This window comes from Panthera leo, chromosome C1, assembly GCF_018350215.1.
Source record: "Panthera leo isolate Ple1 chromosome C1, P.leo_Ple1_pat1.1, whole genome shotgun sequence".
In the NCBI taxonomy this organism is placed as follows: domain Eukaryota; kingdom Metazoa; phylum Chordata; class Mammalia; order Carnivora; family Felidae; genus Panthera; species Panthera leo.
In genome coordinates, this window is record NC_056686.1 from 186,245,700 (window position 1) to 186,268,649 (window position 22,950).

Genomic DNA, 22,950 nt, shown 5'->3' on the forward strand with positions numbered 1-22,950 from the left:
AAAATATATGGAAACAAACGAAAATGAAAATACAACAATCCAAATGCTTTGGGACACAGCGAAGGCAGTCCTGAGAGGAAAATACATTGCAATCCAGGCCTATCTCAAGAAATAAGAAAAATCCCAAATACAAAATCTAACAGCACACCTAAAGGAAATAGAAGCAGAACAGCAAAGGTAGCCTAAACCCAGCAGAAGAAGAGAAATAATAAAGATCAGAGCAGAAATAAACAATATAGAATCTAAAAAAACTGTAGAGCAGATCAACGAAACCAAGAGTTGGTTTTTTGAAAAAATAAACAAAGTTGACAAACCTCTAGCCAGGCTTCTCAAAAAGAAAAGGGAGATGACCCAAATAGATAAAATCATGAATGAAAATGGAATTATTACAACCAATCCCTCGGAGATACAAACAATTATCAGGGAATACTATGAAAAATTATATGCCAACAAATTGGACAAGCTGGAAGAAATGGACAAATTCCTAAACACCCACACTCTTCCAAAACTCGATCAGGAGGAAATAGAAAGCTTGAACAGACCCATAACCAGCAAAGAAATTGAATCGGTTATCAAAAGTCTCCCAACAAATGAGAGTCCAGGACCAGATGGCTTCCCAGGGGAGTTCTACCAGACGTTTAAAGCAGAGATAATACCTATCCTTCTCAAGCCGTTCCAAAAAATAGAAAGGGAAGGAAAACTTCCAGACTCATTCTATGAAGCCAGCATTACTTTGATTCCCAAGCCAGACAGAGACCCAGTAAAAAAAGAGAACTACAGGCCAATATCCATGATGAATATGGATGCAAAAATTCTCAATAAGATACTAGCAAATCGAATTCAACAGCATATAAAAAGAATTATTCACCATGATCAAGTGGGATTCATTCCTGGGATGCAGGGCTGGTTCAACATTCGCAAATCAATCAACGTGATACATCACATTAATAAAAGAAAAGATAAGAACCATAGGATCCTGTCAATCGATGCAGAAAAGGCCTTTGACAAAATCCAGCACCCTTTCTTAATAAAAACCCTTGAGAAAGTCGGGATAGAAGGAACGTACTTAAAGATCATAAAAGCCATTTATGAAAAGCCCAGAGCTAACATCATCCTCAATGGGGAAAAACTGAGAGCTTTTTCCCTGAGATCAGGAACACGACAGGGATGCCCACTCTCACCGCTGTTGTTTAACATAGGGTTGGAAGTTCTAGCATCAGCCATCAGACAACAAAAGGAAATCAAAGGCATCAAAATTGGCAAAGATGAAGTCAAGCTTTCACTTTTTGCAGATGACATGATATTATACATGGAAAATCCGATAGACTCCACCAAAAGTCTGCTAGAACTGACACATGAATTTAGCAAAGTTGCAGGATACAAAATCAATGTACAGAAATCAGTTGCATTCTTATACACTAACAATGAAGCAACAGAAAGACAAATAAAGAAACTGATCCCATTCACAATTGCACCAAGAGGCATAAAACACCTAGGGATAAATCTAACCAAAGATGTAAAAGATCTGTATGCTGAAAACTATAGAAAGCTTATGCAGGTAATTGAAGAAGATATAAAGAAATGGAAAGACATTCCCTGCTCATGGATTGGAAGAATAAATATTGTCAAAATGTCAATACTACCCAAAGCTATCTACACATTCAATGCAATCCCAATCAAAATTGCACCAGCATTCTTCTCGAAACTGGAACAAGCAATCCTAAAATTCATATGGAACCACAAAAGGCCCCGAATAGCCAAAGTAATTTTGAAGAAGAAGACCAAAGCAGGAGGCATCACAATCCCAGACTTTAGCCTCTACCACAAAGCTGTCATCATCAAGACAGCATGGTATTGGCACAAAAACAGACACATAGACCAATGGAATAGAATAGAAACCCCAGAACTAGACCCACAAACGTATGGCCAACTCATCTTTGACAAAGCAGGAAAGAACATCCAATGGAAAAAAGACAGTCTCTTTAACAAATGGTGCTGGGAGAACTGGACAGCAACATGCAGAAGGTTGAAACTAGACCACTTTCTGACACCATTCACAAAAATAAACTCAAAATGGATAAAGGACCTGAATGTGAGACAGGAAACCATCAAAACCCTAGAGGAGAAAGCAGGAAAAGACCTCTCTGACCTCAGTCGTAGCAATCTCTTACTTGACACATCTCCAAAGGCAAGGGAATTAAAAGCAAAAATGAATTACTGGGACCTTATGAAGATAAAAAGCTTCTGCACAGCAAAGGAAACAACAAACAAAACTAAAAGGCAATCAACGGAATGGGAAAAGATATTTGCAAATGACATATCGGACAAAGGGCTAGTATCCAAAATCTATAAAGAGCTCACCAAACTCCACACCCGAAAAACAAATAACCCAGTGAAGAAATGGGCAGAAAACGTGAATAGACACTTCTCTAAAGAAGACATCCGGATGGCCAGCATGCACATGAAAAGATGCTCAACGTCGCTCCTTATCAGGGAAATACAAATCAAAACCACACTCAGATATCACCTCAAGCCAGTCAGAGTGGCCAAAATGAACAAATCAGGAGACTATAGATGCTGGAGAGGATGTGGAGAAATGGGAACCCTCTTGCACTGTTGGTGGGAATGCAAATTGGTGCAGCCACTCTGGGAAACAGTGTGGAGGTTCCTCAGAAAATTAAAAATAGACCTACCCTATGACCCAGCAATAGCACTGCTAGGAATTTACCCAAGGGATACAGGAGTACTGATGCATAGGGGCACTTGTACCCCAATGTTTATAGAAGCACTCTCAACAATAGCCAAATGATGGAAAGAGCCTATATGTCCATCAACTGATGAATCGATAAAGAAATTGTGGTTTATATACACAATGGAGTACTACAGGGCAATGAGAAAGAATGAAATATGGCCCTTTGTAGCAACGTGGATGGAACTGGAGAGTGTAATACTAAGTGAAATAAGCCATACAGAGAAAGACAGATACCATATGGTTTCACTCTTATGTGGATCCTGAGAAACTTAACAGAAACCCATGGGGGAGGGGAAGGAAAAAAAAAAGAGGTAGAGTGGGAGAGAGCCAAACCATGAGAGACTCTTAAAAACTGAGAACAAACTGAGGGTTGATGGGGGGTGGGAGGGAGGGGAGGGTGGGTGATGGGTATTGAGGAGGGCACCTTTTGGGATGAGCACTGGGTGTTGTATGGAAACCATTTTGACAATAAATTTCATATATTGAAAAAAAAAAAAGCTGGCCATGGATTTAAGCTTATGTCTTTTTTTGTTCTTCGTAGATCTCCTTGAGCAAACGGAGACCTTCCACAGTACTGCATTCACCTCTGAACTGCTCCAAGGGTCAGAGTGCAGCTCCCCTGGGTACTAGTTTTGTTGGAATTGTATTTCTCTCTCTGAAAAGTAAAAGGTATGGTTGATCCAGGATGATTCTCCTTGACTCTTTTTTCCCTTGTCAACCTACTCAGATTACTCTGATTACACTAACCAAAGTTTGATACTTCATTGACATCAGTCAAAGCACTTCACATTTTCTCATTTAATGAATTCAATGAGTGGTTAATGGATGCAAACCACAGTGCTCCATACTAAGAGAAATGGAATGAGATGTGATGTTTTTTATTTGAGAAAAATAGAGGCACATAAATACTGAAATTAGAAGAAGAAAAAGTTAAGTGCTACAAAGAATTGCAGATAAAGCAATTTGCCAACCGTGTCTCCCAGGAGTTGAGAGCACTGGGCCTACTGCCATTTTTCAAGGCTTCTGAGAAATTAAAAAAAAAAAAAGTTACCCAAACATGGCTAAAACAGTTATGTTGTAGTTCATATTTAAGAATTAAGACTTTCGAAATAACAAAAAGTACATTGTATGTTTGCAAAAGAATAAGAGGATTCACAAAAAGGATGTAATTCACAGAGGCCGTATGTTTGTGACTGGAGGCCCAAGTTAACAGTTGGCTGGTGAACAGATTCTTCACGTCCCCATTTGTGGGTCGTATCAGTATCTACCCGATACCCTTCCTGATGGTGAGGCCATCCCAGCTGCTCCGTTTCCCAGCCTCAGTCAGTGCTGACTCAATAGGACATAGAGACTGGGTGATGTGGAGTCCCAGTAGGGTCTCACTGGAAAGTTATAAATACAATGAACAGGTCTTTGAATTGTAGGGGCCCCAGGTGGCTCAGTAGGTTGAGCCTCCGACTTTGGCTCAGGTCATGATTTCATGGTTCGTGAGTTCAAGCCCTGCATCAGGCTGTGTGCTAACAGCTCAGAGCCTGGAGCCTAATTCAGATTCTGTCTCTGTTTGTCTCTCTCTCTCTGACCCTTTCCTGCTAGCGCTTTCTCAAAAATAAATAAACATTAAAAAAAATAAAAATAAAAAAAATAATAAAAGTACCCACAAAGTGTTCCTCACCATATTGCAAAAGACTAGGACAGTGTTAGCAGGGGCTAATTGTCGGGCAGAGGGGAGCTGTGGTGTGAGTGATGTTGCTCCCAATAAGAGGTACTGGGAGACTGAGACCTTGAGCTTGACCATTAATATGGGTCAGATAAGACCCACAGGTGTGATCATGCCAGCAGTGTGCTGTCATACAGAAGGCAGGCACTAAGGAACTGTTTCACCTACACAGCCATTCAACAGATCCCTTGTTATGAATGGATCCCACTCCAATCAGGCTTTATCACCACTACCATTGACACAATGCTCTTCATGTCACTGATGACCCACAGGCCACTTAAACTCAACAGTATTTCTCAGCCCTCATCTAATTACTTATCAGCAGTGGTTGACACAGATAATCAGAATCCTCCTTCTTGGAACATTTTTGTCATTTTCCTTCCAGGATACCAGGTAGATGATTTGTCATCTACCTCACTGACCACTCCCTGTCAATCTCCTTTTCGGGGTTTCTCCAACCTCTCAACATTGGAGTGCTCTGGGTCTCTGTTCTCCTGCCTCTTCCTACCTCTGGCTCTACTCCCTGTCTTGGAGATCTCATCTGATCTGAGGGCTCTAAGTATCATGTATATGCCAACGACTGTCAAATGTATATCTGCAGCCCAGAGCTGTCTCTCAGACCCACTTATCCAACTGCTTACTTGACATTGCCACTTGATAGTAAGAAGCATCTTGGACTTCCTATGCTCAGCTCCCGAGAAATGTGTACCTCCCCCCACAGTCTGCCCCAATCGCAGAAAATGGAAATTCCATCCTTCCTGTTGCTCAGCTCCAAATCTTGAAGCCATCCTTGACCCCTCTTTTGTTTTGTTCTCATACTTAACACCCAACCCATTAGCAGATCCTACCGGTTTCTACCTTCAGAATATATCCCAAATGGGACCACTCCTCACCACCTCTGCTATTTCTACCAGGTCAAAGCACCATCTTCTCTTGCTTGGGTCCTTACTATTACATCTTAACTAGACTCTGCTTCTACCCTTGGTCACTGTAGTCCATTCTCAATGCAGTAGCCAGATTCATCCTTTTGGAGTGTCAGGTGGCTCAGTTGGTTAAGCATCTGACTCTTGATTTTGGCTCAGGTCATGATCTCACAGTTTGTGGGATTGAGCCCAGCACAGGGCTCTGTGCTGACAGCGTGAAACCTACTTGGGTTCTCTCTCTCTTCTTTCTCTGTCCCTCCCCTGCTCATGCTCTCTCTCTCTCTCAAAATAAGTAAATAAACATTAAAAAATAAAAAAAAAAAAAAGATTAGTCATTTCCAAATGCAGTTGGATCATGTCACTCTTCTCAGAACACTCTGATGGCTTCCAATCTCTTATGGGCTAAATTATGTCCCCCCAACATTTATATGTTGAAGCCCTAACTCCCAGTACCTCAGAATGTGACAGTATTGAAGACAGAGCCTTATAGGGGGATTAAGTTAAAATGAGGCCATTATAGTGGGCACTAATCCAACCTTACTAGTGTCCTTATAAGAGAGAGAGGACACACAGAGAGACACCAGGGATGTGCATACACAAAGAAAAGACCATGTGAAGGAGCAGAAAGTAGGTGGCCATCTGCAAGCCAGGGAGAGTCCTGAGAGGAAACCAACACTGTGGGCACCTTGGTCTTGAATTTTAGTCTCTAGAACTGTGAGAAAATAAATTTCTGTTGCTTAAGCCACAGCGTCTGTGTTTTTTTCTGTTTTTTTTTTTTTGTTGTTGTTGTTGTTTGTTTGTTTGTTTTGTTATGGCAGCCCTATAGGCTGTCTCTTTCAAAGTAAAAGCCAAAGTCCTTATACTGGTAGCAAGCTTTACTATATGAGTTTCCTATTGCTGCTGTAACGAATTACTACAAGCTCAGTGGCTTAACACAAAACCAACTCATTATCTTACAGTTCTAAAGGTCAAAGTCTGAAATGGGTCTCACTGAGCTAAAAAATTAAGGTGTTGGCAGGGTGATATTTCTCCTGGAGGCTCCACAGGAATATCTGTTTTCTTGACTTTCCTGCTCCTAGAAGCTTCCTGTGTTTGTAGCGGCATTTTTTTCTCCATCAAAGCCAACAACTGTATCACTCAGCTTCAATTGTCACATCTCTTCTTTCATGAATAAAGACCTTTGTGATTACACTGGGCCCATCCAATAATTCAGGATGATCTGTCCATATCAACGTCCCCTGATTAGCAAGCATAATTCTATCTACAACCTTAATTCCCCCTTGATGAGTAATAGAACAGAATCATAGTTTCCAGAGATTAGGATGTATCTTTGGGGGGCCATTATTCTGCCAACTACATTCATCATCTCTGCTACTTCTCTGACCTCACCTCTCCCCATTCTCTGCTCACATCCTCCACTCCTGCCACGTGGGTCTCTTTGCTTTCCTGGAAAAGACCAAATGTGCCAAGCAGGTTCCCACTCAGGGGGAATTTGTATTTGCTGTTCCTTCTGCCAGGAGTGCTAGTCTCAGATATTAGCAGGCTCCTGCTGTCCCCTTTACATAAGGATTTTCCCTGAAATACCCATAGAAAATAACAACCCTGCCTTCACTATCCCCTCCTCCCTTTGCCTGTGTTATATTCTACATAGCACTGGGATGCACTGGGATGTATTAACTTCTTTATGGTCATTTCCCCCCTAGAATGTAAGCTCTAGGAGCAGGGACTCTTCTATGTTCACTGCTGTCTCCTGGCACCTGAAATAATGCCAAACAAATAGTAGGGGCTCAATAAATATTTTCCAAATAAGTTGAATACAAAGATACATGCACATGCCTAAACTAAGTTATACTTCTAAGCTTAATATGGATAAAAATTTAATTTATGAATAAAAATAGAGCTGCCATCTACCAAAAACCTTAGACATAGAACAGTAATCAGTAAAAAGGTAAGCCACCACCATAAATGCCTGGGAGTTTCCCCAAGGCTCTTTGCCTATGACATGCATCATGTATTGTTCCCTTTTAGGGCAGGAAATAGTGGCTGTCAGGGGCACCCCTAATTGAGAACTTATTTGTTGTGACTTTGAAAGTGGGTGCAGAGCACCACACAATTTGCATGCAGGATCTGAGGTTTGGGGGAAATCATTGTAGGTTCTGGTAATTCCTTCCCCATGAACATAAAAATACTTACTTTGGGGCAACAACAGGTTTTGCTGTGGGTTGGACACAATTTTGTTTTTTTGCAGCTGAAGGAAGAGGAGTTAGCCTGAAAGTGCAAAATAATAACAAAAAAGAGAAAATTAGAAATTCAGAAACCTGTTTTAGCATTCCCAGATTAGGTAGATGCCCATCATGACCCCAAAATGGGAATACATGCTCTGACTGCTGAAATCTTTAAAGCCAGGAAGGTCTTGGGGAGTCTCTAGAAGAAGACTTGAGAAGGTTCATTTCCCAGGGGACCCTGGGTTGGCAGCTTGTCCCCCAGAGCCCAAAGCTCTTTTTCTCCCGAGGGGGGCTATCAGGTCCTCTCTTTGGAAGCTGACCTTTCCCTGCTGCACAAACTCTGAGATATTCTCATTTATTTTTATTATTCATTCACTTCTTTTATTCTTTCTTTCTTTCTTTCTTTCTTTCTTTCTTTCTTTCTTTCTTTCTTTCGAGAGAGGTGCAGGAAGGGGCAGAGAGAGATGGAGAGACAGAGAATTCCAAGCAGGCTCCATACTGTCAGCACAGAGTCTGATGTGGGGCTCAAAACCACAAACTGTGAGATCATGACCTGAGCCAAAATCAAGAGTTGGATGCTTAAACAAGTGAGCCACCCAGGCACCCCTGAGACTTCCTCATTTAAAATGACACTGAGTCTAAGCAGGACTGGCAAGAGCAATGTGCTGCCAACAGGCTGGCTGGGAAAGCTGCGTAAAGCTAGGCTTTCTGGCCTTCTTGGGATTTTGTTGCCTAGTTGACTATTTGGATATATTGAAGAGAAAGAAGGCTGCAAATGGAATTCAAGGGCCCATGTTCTACTCCATCCATATAATCCTTACTTGGGCTTCCCTGTGGAGGTCTTGCTTGGTGGCTGAGGGGTCTTGATTAGCTTCCGTGGTCCCAAGTTCCAAGGGTCCCAGCAGGTACAGTAGATGAGAGGGTTGGGGTACATGGCAGGAGCTGCTAGATCAGGAGGTCCTGGTTGAAGTGGGAAAGTAACATCAGAGAGTTACACCATTCAGAGTCAAAGCAATGATACTTAAGAGACAAATTAGGAAGGACCAGCAAAAGCCCAAAGCACACATGGTAAATTCTGGGAGCTGTTGATCTGGTGCAGGGTCTTGACTATAGAATAACATCTCACTCCTTGGCACCCAGTGGACTTGACTTGAAAGCGATTTAAAATTTGTCACCACTGAGTGCATACTGTGATCCAAGCACACAATAAGTGATCAATTATTGTTATCTCAATTTTACAGATGAGGATACTGAGGTTCAGAAAGATCACAGGGGTAGCAAAAATCTCCTAGGCCCTTCTTCCATCAGGCCACATTAGCTCTCACTGAAATGAGGAGAAATCCCTACAGTAGATCTTGCACAGAACTTCCTGGAAAATTAACTCTGTTACTCAAATTACAGTGCAAGTGAATGTCTCAATTTCATCCCTGTTCACCTGCCCGAATTATAGATCAAAATCCTTCCTTCTTAGCTCCATGAAAACAAAACCAAAAAATCCCTATTACAAAGGTCTGCGTGAAAGACAACAACTATCAGATAAACATGGAAACTTGACCACATTTGTTTCTTTATTTTCCAGAACCCCACAAAAATGATAGTACAGGATTGTGAGATAGTGGAAAAAATATATTGGTCTCTGCCCCCAGTTCCTGACACAGGGCTCCTGAAAACCTTGTGAATCCCTAAGTGATAAGAGCACTAGGAACATCTGCTGTTCTAATGAGGCAACTGTGGGTGGGCTCTGGGATGGAGGCTGGTCACCAGAAAAACCAAGACATGTTTAAAAACTTGGAGATATCAGCCTCAGCCCCTGTCCCTATCTTCCCAGGAGGGGAGAGGGGCTGGAAATGGAGTTAATAACTGATCATACCATGAGGAAGCCTCCATAAAACTCCCAGCAGTATGGGATTCAGTGAATTTGGGGTTGGCAAAGACATCCACACTCAGGGGGATGACACACCCTGACTCCATGAGGACAGAAGCTCCTATGCTCAGGACCCTCCTAGACCTCACCATATGTATTGCTTCATCTGGCTGCTCATCTGTATCCTTTATCATATCTTTTAATAAACTGGTAAATGCAAGTAACTGTTTTCCTGAGTTCTGTGAGCTGTTCTGGTAAGTTAATTAACCCAAGGAAGGGTCACAGAAACCTCTGATTTCTAGCTTATGGGTCAGACACACAGATGACAACCTGAATTTGCGATTGGCATCTCTGGTGGGGGTGGTGAGTGCAGTCAGGTGGGACTGAGTACTTACCTGTGGTATCTGGTGCTATCTCCAGGTAGAGGGGGTCAGAATTGAGGTAAATTGTAGGATACCCAGTTGGTGTTACAGAGAATTGCTTGGTGGGGGGAAAGCCCACACACATCTGGTGTCACAAATGCTATGGGTATGGTAGTCATGAGAGAGCAAAGGAGACACACAGGAGGAAGGACTGGCTTTTTTCCTAATTCAAGGATTAAAAGAGGTTTAATTTGACAAGAACAGGGAGAGTGGGAAAGGAGATGGAATTGCACAAGGGCTGTCCATGCAAGTTTGACACACTAACTCCCCCTATCAGCACACCATAGGAAGATGCGGCCTACACACCTGCAAAATGGGTATGAACCAGAAGGGGACAATTCCTACAGTGAAGGCCCCCAAAGACTCAGGACATGGAACTGATGGATTACTGGACAACACTGACAGACCTCTGGCAGATCTGTTGGAGCACACAGTAGGCAGATAATGCACCCTCCCCCCAGACATGTCCATGTCCCCATCCCTGGAACCTATAAATATGTGCAATAACAGGACTTGCAGCTGTGATTAAGTTAATGGTTTTGAGAAGGGAGATTATCCCAGATTATCTATGTGGGCCCAAGGTAATCATAAACCTTATAAGAGGGAAGGTAAGAGTCAGAGAAGAGAATATGATGGTGGAAAAGGAGGTAGGAGTGGTCGTGGAAAGGCCACAAGCCAAGGAATGTGGGCACCTCTAGAAGCTGGAAAAGGCAAGGAAATGATTCTCTGCTAGAGCCTCCAGAAGGAACCAAGTCTTGCCAACACCTTGATTTTATCCCAGTAAGAGCTATTTCAGACATCTGACTTCAGAACTAGTAAGAGAATAAATTGCTATTGTTTTAAGCCACTAAATTTGTTACAGAGCAGTTGTAATAGGAAACAGAGCAATTGAGGTGATATTACTAATAGAAACATAGAAACCTGGGGTGCCTGGGTGGCTCAGTCAGTTAAGTGTTCAACTCTTGATTTCAGCTCAGGTCATGATCTCACAGTTTGTGAGATGGAGCCTGGAGTCAGGCTCTGCACTCAGCATGGAGCCTGCTTGGGATTCTCTGTCTCCCACTCTCTCTGCCCCTCCCCTGCTCATGTTCTCACCCGCTCTCTCAAAATAAATAAATGAACACTAAAAAAAAAGAAAGAAACGTAGAAGCCTAAGAAAATAAAAATTATATAATGACTCCGGGTTAAAAAATATTATGTGAGAAAGTAAACATAGTTATAGTAAGGTACACTCTCATATATATTAATATAAACACTTGATAATTACTTTTAAAAAAGTTAATTGTGACTAAATTGGAAGAGCAGAGGAGGGAATGGAGGAAGGATATATAAGTGCTAAAACCTCATCTACCACACCTGGAAGTCAACAAATGTCTAAAGCTGAAAAATTAACAAATGGGGTGAAGGCAATTATTCAGACATTAAATTCCAAAAGAAATAGTTACAAGAGCTGAAAATAGTTGCCACTAAGGAGCATGCTGAAGAGTAGAACTGAGAAGTGAGGGGCAGGGGGGTGGTGGTAGAAACTCTAACTTTTCATTAATAAACTTGGAACACAATTTAAATTTTAAATGTTATCAGTGGATTATTTGATAAAAAATAAAAACCAATGACAAAAAATGTTAGGAGAACCAAGAGACCAATGGAAGGATTACAATGACAGCAGAGTTCACTCAAATTTCCAAGTCAGTGACTGGTTTCCAATAGTATACTAGAATAAATTTGGTTAAGAATCAACTGAAAAATGAAACAAATGTTTTTCTGTAACATGACTGATACTTGAGAAACCCGGTTATATGGCCTAATGATTTTAGAGCTAAAGGGAATCATAACTTGAGTCCATTTTACAGATGAGGAAATTGAAACTCAAAGAGGTGAAGTGATTCCTGGGCCACCTGTAAATGCTCATTTAACAACAAAAATACTTACAGACGCTTGCTGTGAGCACTGTGCTAGATGCTGGGGAATATGGAACACTTGCACTGTGCCCTTAGGGAACTTGTGGTCAGGAGGGTAGCCATCAGAAAGGGAGCTGAGTTGGGAATGTAAGCTGGTGCAGCCACTCTGGAAAACAGTATGGAGGTTCCTCAAAAAACTAAAAATAGAACTCCCCTATGACCCAGCAATTGCACTACTAGGCATTTATCCAATGGATACAGGTGTGCTGTTTTGAAGGGACACATGCACCCCCATGTTTATAGCAGCACTATCAACAATAGCCAAAGTATGGAAAGAGCCCAAATGTCCATTGAGGGATGAATAGATAAAGAAGATGTGGTATATATATGCAATGGAATATTACTCGGCAATCAAAAAGAATGAAATCTTGCCATTTGCAACTACGTGGATGGAACTGGAGGGTATTACACTAAGTGAAATTAGTCAGTCAGAGAAAGACAAAAATCATATGACTTCACTCAACAGATGAACATAAGGGAAGGGAAACAAAAATAATATAAAAACAGGGAGGGGGACAAAACATAAGAGACTCATAAATATGGAGAACAAACTGAGGGTTACTGGAGGGGTTGTGGGAGGGGAAGTGGGCTAAATGGGTAAGGGGGACTAAGGTATCTACTCCTGAAATCATTGTTGCACTATATGCTAACTAATTTGGGTGTAAATTAAAAAAAATAAAATAAAATAAAACAAGTTAAAAAAAAAAAAGAAAGGGAGCTGAGTGAGCTGTGCAGAGACTCCGCCTTGGAAGAAAGACAGGATGTGCAGGTGGAGGCAGGTACAGGATGGACTGGGTCCTGGTGCCTGGTGGCATTAAGGTCAGGGCTAGAAAGGAGGCCTCCTAGAAAGGAGGCCAAGAGACTGGGTAAAGAGCGAAGGCCTAAAGACCAGATGACAAGGCTACCATATGTCACTGTCTGCATTCTGCTGTGCATGGGGACCTAGTCAGGAGATCTCAGGGAGACAGGGTCAGGGAAGCAGTTGGGGTGGAGCGCCCTAGCCAAGAAGATGATGCCACAGGGGCTAGGATTCAGGGGAGAGTCTGAAAGGAGGATGCAGTGAGAGCAAGAGGTGTTTTGGACCTTGTATCTGCTTTCTGCGAGGACAGGGGCCAATCGTGAACTTGGAGGACTTAGCGGGAGTTCCTGGCACAGGAAGTGAGAGTCTGAGGAGGCCAGCTCCCAGCAACTGCCTTCTTTATTCAATTTCTTTCCTGCCCAACCGGACTGTATGGTTCTTGAAGGGCAGGACTCCACTATGTCATTCTCTGTGTCCCCATGGAGCCTGGCAAAGTGACTTGTCCACAATGGGTACTTGATAAATATTTGTTGCCTAATAAAGTGAGTGGCTGTAACCACAGGGACCGAGTCAACAAGGAGAAAGGAGATCCACAGATAAACTGCAAAAATGTAACCACTGTTACAATGTTATGGATAATATCAAAAATTAGAATTAAAAAACAAAATGATTGGTAAATTATTGAAGAGTAATGGAGTTTTACACAGATTTTAACTGATTAAAGCCCGTGAGAACGTGAAGAAATGCTTAAGAACAAAGATATTAAGTGGTATATATGCAATGGATACAAGTATGTACCTATATGTACAAAAGCTAGAAAATAATAAAAAGTGAAAATTGGGCTAGAATATCAGGATTATGTTTTTTTTCTCCCTTCCCAATTTTGTTAATTTGTTTTTTATTTTAAAGTTTATTCATTTTGAGAGAGAGAGAGAGAGAGAGAGAGAGCAAATGGGGGAAGGAAAGAGGGAGAGAAAGAATTCCAAACAGGCTCCGACATGGGGCTCAAATTCACAAACCGTGAGATCCTGACCTGAGCCAAAATCAAGAGTTGGATGCTTAACCAACTGAGCCACCCAAGCGCCCCCCTCAACATCCTTTACTAAAATTTTCCTTGTGTTTTTGAGTCAGGTGGGCCTGATTTTGCATAACAGCTCCTCTGCTCCACTGCTTGTGGGACCTCAAGACATTTACTTTTACTTTTCTGAGTCTCAGTCTCATTTGCAAAATGGGGACATGGAAGTTCATGCCTCACTGGGCTGTCATGCACAAGAAATGAGGCCATGTCAGAAAAGCTCTTAGCACACTGCCTTGTACACATTAGGTTCTCAAAACCTGGTAACTGAGTTTAGGAATATTATAAACCCTAGTGATTTTTTGTATACTGAAGCTTTTATCCCTAATATTTGGAGATAATAGTTTATTTGTGTGTGTGTGTGTTAAATTGAAATGGGCTTACTGTAAAGAAAATAATAATACAGGAAAGCCTAAGGGAGCAAAAATTATCTGAAGTACTAACACCCAGAGATGACCATTGAAAATATTTTGGTTAATAACTTCTAAAATTCTCTCTAAAGAAACAGACTTAAATAATGGGAAAAACTATACATGCATTCTATATATGCATGAACTTCTTTTAATGTCAATAACTGTAGAGATATCTTTTTTTATAGATTTAAAAAAATGTTTATTTTTGTGTGTGAGAGAGAGAAAGCAGGGGAGGGAGAGAGAGCAAAAAAAAAAAAAAAAAAAAGAGAGAATCTCAAGCAGGCTCCACACTGCCAGCACAGAGCCTGGTGGGGAGCTTGAACTCACAAACTGTGAGATCATGACCTGAACCAAAACCAAGAGTTGGACTCTTAACTGATTGAGTCACACAGGCACCCTGACATATTGTCATTTTTTTAAACTGAAGTTTACTGTGGAGAAATTTTTTAAATGCACAAAAGTAGAGAAAACAGTATAATGAACTTACCCATCACCCATCATAAATTAGCAGTTTATGGCTAATCTCACTCATCTATACTCAGCCCATTCCTCTAATAACATTATTTTTAAACAAATTTAAAACAAATCCATAATTCAAATTATACTTAAGGCAAATCTATAAAACAAGTCTAAGATGTATTTCTATATCATTATGGTTGTGTGAATTTCTATCCTACAAACATATCCATTTATATTTTTAGCCAGGTTTGTATTGATGAGCATTTGGGTATTGCCTTTTTTTTTCCTATCGTAAACAATACCTTGGTGTATATTCTTTTGCTTTTAAAAAGTACAGGCCTCTCCTTCCAAACACTTATAGGGATAAATATTCGAAATATTTAACAACTAGTATAGACATGGCTATTGAACAATCAAAAAAGGCATGGCTATAGGGCTGGAACAGGGTCCTGCAGGACTCCACTCCTACCCTTGTGCCAGGCATTAACCTTTAGTTGCCTAATCATGAGGAGGTCTGGGGGTACCAGAGGAGGAGCTGGAGCAACCAAGGTGGCAAGGAGGACATTTGAATGGCTTGGAAAATGTATATAGTCGATCCTTGAATAAAAACAGTTTGAACTGTGCAGGTCCACTTATATGCTGATTTTTTTCAATAAATATATTGGAAAATCTTTTGGAGATTTGTGACAATTTGAAAAAACTTGCAGCTGAACCATGTAGCCTAGGATACCGAAACAAATTAAGAGAAAGGTATTAAAGTGAGACTACAGTATATAATACATATAAGATAAAAATATATCTTAATTGACCGTATGTTATGGGTAAAGCTTCTGGTCAACAGTAGGCTGTTAGTAATGTTTTTGAGGAATCAAAAGTTATACCAGGATTTTTGACTGCATGGGGGGTCAGTGCCCCTATCCCCTGGCGTTGTTCAAGGCTCAACTGTATATATAACCAGTATGGCAGTATTTTAATATTTCAATGACTACATACCAGCTAAACATCAGCCCTCTACTTCCAGTACTCTCCCACGAGGAAACCACTGTTAACAGGCTTTTTTGAGGCGTATACTTGCAGAAAAGTTCTATGAATATGAATATATATGTACATACATATATTATACATAAAATCTCAAAAAATTTTTACATAAACCAGAGGTATACTTTACATACTACACCATGTATTTGCTCTTTTTACATAACAGGATATCTAATAGCTATTTCTGTATCAGCATACATAGGTCTACTGTATCCACAAGTGGCTTGATGTTGCATTGTAAGGCTTTAAGACTATAGAGGGGTGTGTGTGCGTGCGTGTGTGTGTGTGTGTGTGTGTGTGTGTATCTATGCAGGCACACCCATGTGTGATGTAGGATTCTTTCTCCCTATTCTTTTCCTTTCCTGTATTTCTCCTTGATGATTTTACCTAAGGCTCAGGGGACTGAATGTGTCAATTGGTGACACTGTAGTCACCAGTGAGCCAGCTGAGCTTTCAGAAAGGTCACTGGTTAGTGCTAATAACCAGACACAGAAAGTACATAAAACTTTTCCAAAGAGCTTACCTGGAACTTCTCAAAGATTTGTTTCTCCCATGTGGTCCTTTTCCAAGTCAAGAGTCTTAAAGACATCACAATTTTATAGAGAAACTGTTTCTCATCGCCATAAAATTAGCATTCATTTTAGATGAAATCCAGAAGTTCCAGAACTTGAGACTTTGGTTGTTCCAAGTGATTGAAATGCCAAAACAAAATCCACAGTACGTGTAGGGCAGAGAGACAGACTTGCAGTGAATTCAGTCAAAGGCTTTTACAAAGGCTGAATGGGCGTCAGCACAAATTTTCCTTCTAAAGACAGTCCGGTTTGAATCTTTCAGTATTGCCATGAAAGTCAAACTAGAGGAGAAAGTCAACCTTTCATTCAGACTCTCTTGACTTGGGCCTTGAGTTGTGAGATTTGGTTGGGAGATGGCAGGTGAAGGTTTGTTTCTTTTATTGCTATGGAAACAGAATGGCAGCACCTCATTGGCTCAAGCACTCAGCTCTTAAAAAGAAGGCTGGAGAAGCAGCCAGCTAACAAATTCTCTAAGACACAAGACAAAATATGCTTCAGATATACTTTCAGAGGGGGGCAACTGGGTGGCTCAGTCAGTTAAGCGTCTGACTCAGGCTCAGGTCATGATCTCGCGGTTTGTGAGTTCAAGCCCCATGTCGGGATATATGCTGACAGCTCAGAGCGTGGAGCCTGCTTCAGATTCTGTGTCTCACCTTCTCTCTGCCCCTCCCATGCTCATGCTCTGTCCCTCTCTGTTTCTCAATAAACGTTAAAAAAAGAAAAAAAAAAGTAGGACGCTTAACCTATTAAAAAAAAAAAGATATACTTTCAGAGGAAATAGAATTAAACTGCACTCCTAAACTTAATTGGCCTATGGCAGTAGTTGCCAGACAGGAGGAGGATTTTATGTTCTTCTGTCATTTGCTTACAGAAACCTAAAACTCTGAAGTAGGCAGTTTCTTCTTTGAATTTCAGGCTTTGAAATCTGTGAAAGTATAAATCCCCTAGGGCAGGAATCCTTTTCAGTTGCCAAGGAGTTCGAAATTTTTTCCCCCTAAGTTTTCCTAAGCAGAAAAGCTGCTTTTTCTCATTATAAGAAAGAAATATGCCTGCTTATGATAGACCAGGGGCTTTCATTTTTATTCTACTGCAATTCACTATAAGAAATATATTTTACATTTTACGATAAAAAGTTGCATGAAATAGTACCTTTATTACATGCTATTCTCATCTATTTTTTTCTTCAATTTAAAATGAAAGCTCATTATAAATCCATTTGATTGATTTCATGATCCACTGTTAGGTCACAACCCATAGTTTACAAAACATTGTTATACATTCATCCATTCATTTGACTTCACATTTATTATCTACTGTGTGCCAGGTACTGTTGTAAGGTGTGGGGATATATTCAGTTTGTGTGCCCACAGAGCTTAGAGACTAATGGGAAAGCAGATAATAAATTCAATAAAAGCACAATGAAACTTAAGGGCCTCACCAGATGCAGTGGAAGTGTATAGCAGGGACTTCTAATGAGTCAGACAACAATTTTAGTCACAGAAGGGATTTGATTAGTGTTGCATATTAGAAAGATCAATTTGACTGCAATGTTGAGAAACAATTGGAGAGGCCAAGTCAGGAGGCAGGGAAACCAGTTAGGAGTCTGTGGCAGTGGTCAAATGAGAACAATGGTGGCCTTGGCTGAGGGAGCTGCAGTAGGGATGGAGGAGGGAGGACACAGTAAGACTTGGTGATTGATCAAATGTCACAGGAAAAAGGAGGAGGCAGTAATGGTTCATGCATTTCTAGCTCAAGCAATTGAGTAGATGGCAGTGCCAGTTTATTGAGATGAGAAAGTCTCGGGGATAAACAGGCTCAAGGGAACAGATCATGACTTTGGGCTTGGATATGTTGAGTTTGAGGTGCCAGGGAGAAACTCAAGTGGTGATGTCCATTACAGAGTTTGTTCCATGATTTGGGAGTTCAAAAGAAGAGTCTGGGCCAGAAACACTTTAGGAGTCTTCGGGGTAGATTTAAAGGGAAGGGATGGATGAGATCACACAGATAAAGGGTGTAAGAAGAGAATAGGTTCTAGAACAGAGCCCTGAGAAATATCACCAACACTTACGACAGTATTTCTTAAAGCTATGTTATAGTTCAAATGTGTATAACCATCATTTGAATGAAAGAAAAAGTTTCATTAGTTTCATGAAACATGAAGTGTGTAAGTAGTGCTACCAAATTGATGCATACTCAGCAATGTCATTGGAGAATTGGGCATTTTTCATCTTTCTGTCATGCCAATCTCAGTGTGTCAAGCACCATGGGCAGACTAGATGGAGACAAACTTCAAAAACAAAGAGGGAGGGAAAGAAGTTACAAAGAAAACAATGAGTAGATTTGACTCATCTGGTCAAATCCATCTCCATCTAGAGACTGGATATTACTTCAAGTCTGTTTGTGTGAAATTTTATATTCAAATGCTTTCCTACAATAAAAAAAAAAAAAGCAGGATTTGGGTCTTGTGTAGAGAGTGGCTAACAGCAAAGATACAAAGGAAGCAGGCACAGAAGGAAGTCACTTGACTAGGCCAAGGCTTAGCACTAATTACCACTACTTTAGGATTTTTGTTTCCTCCTTTCTTCTCTTTAGACATGAGTACAATTTTGTCAGATTCAAAATAGCAGAAGGGAAGGAAATGAAGGCTTTTAGGGACTAAGTGTTAAGTGCTCTTTTCTTTGACTGAATTTAGGGAAACTGTGGCATTGCAAAAAAAGCTCTTTCCAAAGACCCAGGAAGGGGACTGATGCTAACAACATTCTCAGTAACTTTCCCCAAGCAATGCTCCTTATTATTTGGAATGGAGGTGTAGGAGGCCAGAATATCAACAGTATAAGAAAGTAGAGGTTGAATAAATGAATGAGAGAAACTGTGACTTAAGAATCCAAGTATATCATCAAAATTAGCTTGCACACTGGGTTGGGAAATGGGCCTTGCGTGATGCTGTAGCCCTAATGAAGTGACAAAAGTGGTCAGCCAGTGTGTACTTAGAGGCTTTCCATTTGGGTAGCCCTATTTGTGGCTTTCTGAGAATACTCCCAGTGTGGAAAAGTCAGTGTTCTTTTAGGAAGCTTATCATTATCTCCAAGTTGCTCAATTTCCTTTGATCATTTCTTGTCTATCAAGATCTCATTTTGGGGTGCTAAGTTCCACTGACTCATTCAGCTTTTTCCAAGTGGCCCCTCACCAGGGAGCCACAGGAATTATATCAGCACCTGCAGTGCCACTCTCACATCTAGAAAGAGGGGCCACCGCCCTGAGCCCTGGGCTTTAGAGAGTTCTGCATATCACAGGTATACCCAAAAACCTGAGTTTATTAAAGAACACATAGGCACTTGATCTGCAGCTCAGCGCTGGAACAGCAGGACCCACAACCCAAACATCTGTTGTTCTCATCAGTAACATCATTCAGGATCCAGGGAAATGCTTCTCCACACCTCTTGTCCTTTCTCTTCCAAACAAAAGATGACTGTGTCAAAATGCTATTTGTCTTTCTTTGTCTGCCTTATTTCCCTTAGCATAATACCCTCTAGGTCCATCTATGTTGTCCTAAATGGTAAGATTTCATTCTTTTTTTTTTTTTAATGGCTAATATTTCATTGCATTCTTTACCCTTTCATCTATGGATGGACACTTGGGTTGCTTCCATATCTTGGCAATTGTAAACAAAGCTGCAATAAGCATAGGATGCATATATATTTTCAAATTGGTGTTTTCATTTTCTTTGGGTAGGTACTCAGTAGAATTACTGGATCATATGGCATTTCTAATTTGTTGAGGAGCCTCTATACTGTTTTCCACAATGGCTGCACCAATTTATACTCCAACCCACAAGACATGAGGGTTCCCTTTACTCCACATCCTTGCCAACACTTACTTCTTTTTTATAACAGTCGTTCTGACAGGTGTGAGGTGATATCTCATTGTGATTTTGACTTTCATTTCCCTAATGACCAGTGAGGCTGACAATCTTTTCAGAGAAAGGCAAATACTATATGATTTCACTTATATGTGGAATCTAAAAAACAAAAGAAACATACAAAAACAGAAACAGACTCATAAATACAGAAAACAAGCTGGTGGTTGCCAGAGGGGTGGGGATGTGGAATGGGTGAAATAGAGGAAGGGGATTAAGAGGTACAAACTTCTAGATATAAAATAATCATGGAGATATAAAGTACAGTATAGGGCATATAGCCATTAATATTGTGATAACATTGTATGGTGACAGATGGTGACTACACTTCTGGTGAGCATTGTATAATGTATAGGATTGTCAGATCCCTGTGCTATATGCCTAAAACTAATATAATACTGTATGTCAACTACACTTTGATAATAAAAAAATTTTTTAAATGCTAGGAAAGTTTCTGGTTTATGCTGTTGCTAAGGTCAGAGACAGACACTGCTTTGGAATTCAGGAGGGATGAGGGCAGTAGTAGTGATGTGAGAGGAAAGGTAACTTGTAGAAAGTTCTCAGCAGGGATGCATAGATTCATGCATAATGAAATACTATTTTCCAGTGGTGCTGAGCACCCATTTTTCACTTCTTTTAATGTTTTAATGTATAATTCCACAGGTACTTATTTATTAAAGCAATACTTGGAAGACTTGCATGTTGTGACTGAAGAATATTTTATAATATGAAGTCTGATTACCTTAAAATGTATGTATATGTATGTATAGGCCTAGATATAACACAAAAAAGGTAGGGTGCTAATTCTTCACATTATTGTGTGGAATTGTGTGGATCTAGAGATTCCCTTGAAAGATGGTGAAATAGCTTTTTAAGTGGTAGCGAATTACCTAACATTATTTTGTAAAACTTCCTGGCCCTTTGTTGTAATGCTTAAATGTAATGCAAAAATCTTACTTTTAAACAACTTTGTGATTTTTCTAAGAAGGCAAGAAAAATAAATTTTATGGAATACTCTTTAAATTATTTGACTTTTGTATTTTTCTCTAATCTCACATTACATTTGGTGTGCTTTACTTACATTTTCTTAAAGAATAAAACTCTTCATGCCTGCCAGCAGCTGTATTTTGTCATATTTGCCAAAAATGCACAGCAACATTTGTTCCTTTGAAAATTCTATGGCATTTGGGGCCTTATTTTATAAAAACTAATGAAAAACAAAACTCACTACTAGCATATAACTCCAACTTAATATAGTAAAAACAGAGATGGAAGTCAACAGAACACCCTCAATTGTTGCCCTCATCGGAAGGTTTTGGGACTTAAACGCATCTACTGCTCATCATTTGTGAAAGAAAACACAATTAAAGATATTGGGAGGGATGCCTGGGTGGCTTAGTTGGCTAAGCGACCAACTTTTGATGTCAGCTAAGGTCATGATCTCACAGTTCATGGGATCAAGCCCCATGTTAGGCTCTGTGCTGACAGCGTGGACCCTGCTTGGGATTCTCTCTCTCTCCTCTCTCTCTCTCTGCCTCTCCCCTGCTCACTCTCTCTCTCTCTCAAAATAAATAAACTTAAATAAAAAAGATGCTGGGGATATCACTAAATTTCATATCAAAGAAAAACAAACAGAAAAAATGTATCAAGGAATTAGAGATTCATACTTCATTTACTTATCATAAAATGCTCAGAATTCTAAATGGATATAAAATGCATTTTTCAAAAAAAAAAAAAAAACCCAAAAGAGAACATTAAAGAACTTTTCTATCAGAGTCCAACAATTTTCAAATTTAGTTTTTTGGAAATAGCTTTTCTTTTTTCTCTTTTCTTCTTCTCTTTTTTTTTTTTTTTTTTTTAAATTTTTTTTTTCAACGTTTTTTATTTTAGTTTTGGGACAGAGAGAGACAGAGCATGAACGGGGGAGGGGCAGAGAGAGAGGGAGACACAGAATCGGAAACAGGCTCCAGGCTCCGAGCCATCAGCTCAGAGCCTGACGCGGGGCTCGAACTCACAGACCGCGAGATCGTGACCTGGCTGAAGTCGGACGCTTAACCGACTGCGCCACCCAGGCGCCCCGCTTCTTCTCTTTTTTAAAGTAGACTCCACACCCAGTGCAGGTCTTGAACTCACAACCCTGAGATCAAGACCTGAGATTGAGTCAAATGGTCCACCGACGGAGCCACCCAGGTGCCTTTTTTCTTCCTTCTTTCCTTCCTTCCTTTCCTTTTTCTTTTTTCCTTTTTTCTTTCTTTCTTTCTTTCTTTCTTTCTTTCTTTCTTTCTTTCTTTCTTTCTTTCTTTCTTTCTTTCTTTCTTTCTCTTTCTTCTTTCAAGAGATAGAAGTTTATTGAATATACTGCAAAGGAGTGTTGGGCACGACATCAAAGGAGAGACTGTCTGCAGTGAGGCAGTGGTGAGGAGTCACAGTTATAGGGTGAAGTGAGGGAGTATGGGAACATACGGAATTTTCCCTTTTTTTTGCTAATCTCAGGGACCAGTGCCTGGTAATTGATCAGTTAGGGCCTATGGCTATTTCAAGGTGGGATGCTTAATGAGACTCTTTGCATTCAGCTTGGTGCTTGCTGTGAGCCCTTTTGCCTTGCTCAAGCTGTTCCTAAAAGGGGCCTCTGTATTCCTCCCTGATAGACTGACAATAACAAATCTTTGGCATTTGGGTGGTCTTATCTTTAGTGGCTTCTTTCTGCTAAATGAGGGGCACCGAGATGTCTCTACCTATGGGTCAACATTGGTGAGCTGGGAATTTATATGTAGGAATTATGAAAGGCAGAGGCAGCTGAATCCAAGGTAGACAACA

General features: G+C 40.5%; 1 protein-coding gene across 4 annotated transcripts in view; it reads right to left on the bottom strand.

The window, feature by feature from the left end:
• Positions 1-22,950, bottom strand: part of FLACC1 (flagellum associated containing coiled-coil domains 1) — a 52,652-nt gene that overhangs the window by 24,391 nt on the left and 5,311 nt on the right. The window contains exons 1-4 of one of the 4 annotated variants that reach the window (XM_042949714.1): positions 16,169-16,621; positions 11,833-11,967; positions 8,439-8,577; positions 7,586-7,660 (exon numbers count right to left, since the gene is read on the bottom strand). In XM_042949714.1, the coding sequence (XP_042805648.1) occupies positions 7,586-7,660; positions 8,439-8,551 (188 nt within the window). In that variant the 5' untranslated portion in view covers positions 8,552-8,577; positions 11,833-11,967; positions 16,169-16,621. Of the gene's footprint in view, positions 1-7,585; positions 7,661-8,438; positions 8,578-11,832; positions 11,968-16,168; positions 16,641-22,950 lie in introns of those variants that run through there. The other 3 variants (XM_042949716.1, XM_042949713.1, XM_042949715.1) reach the window with 3 other exon arrangements.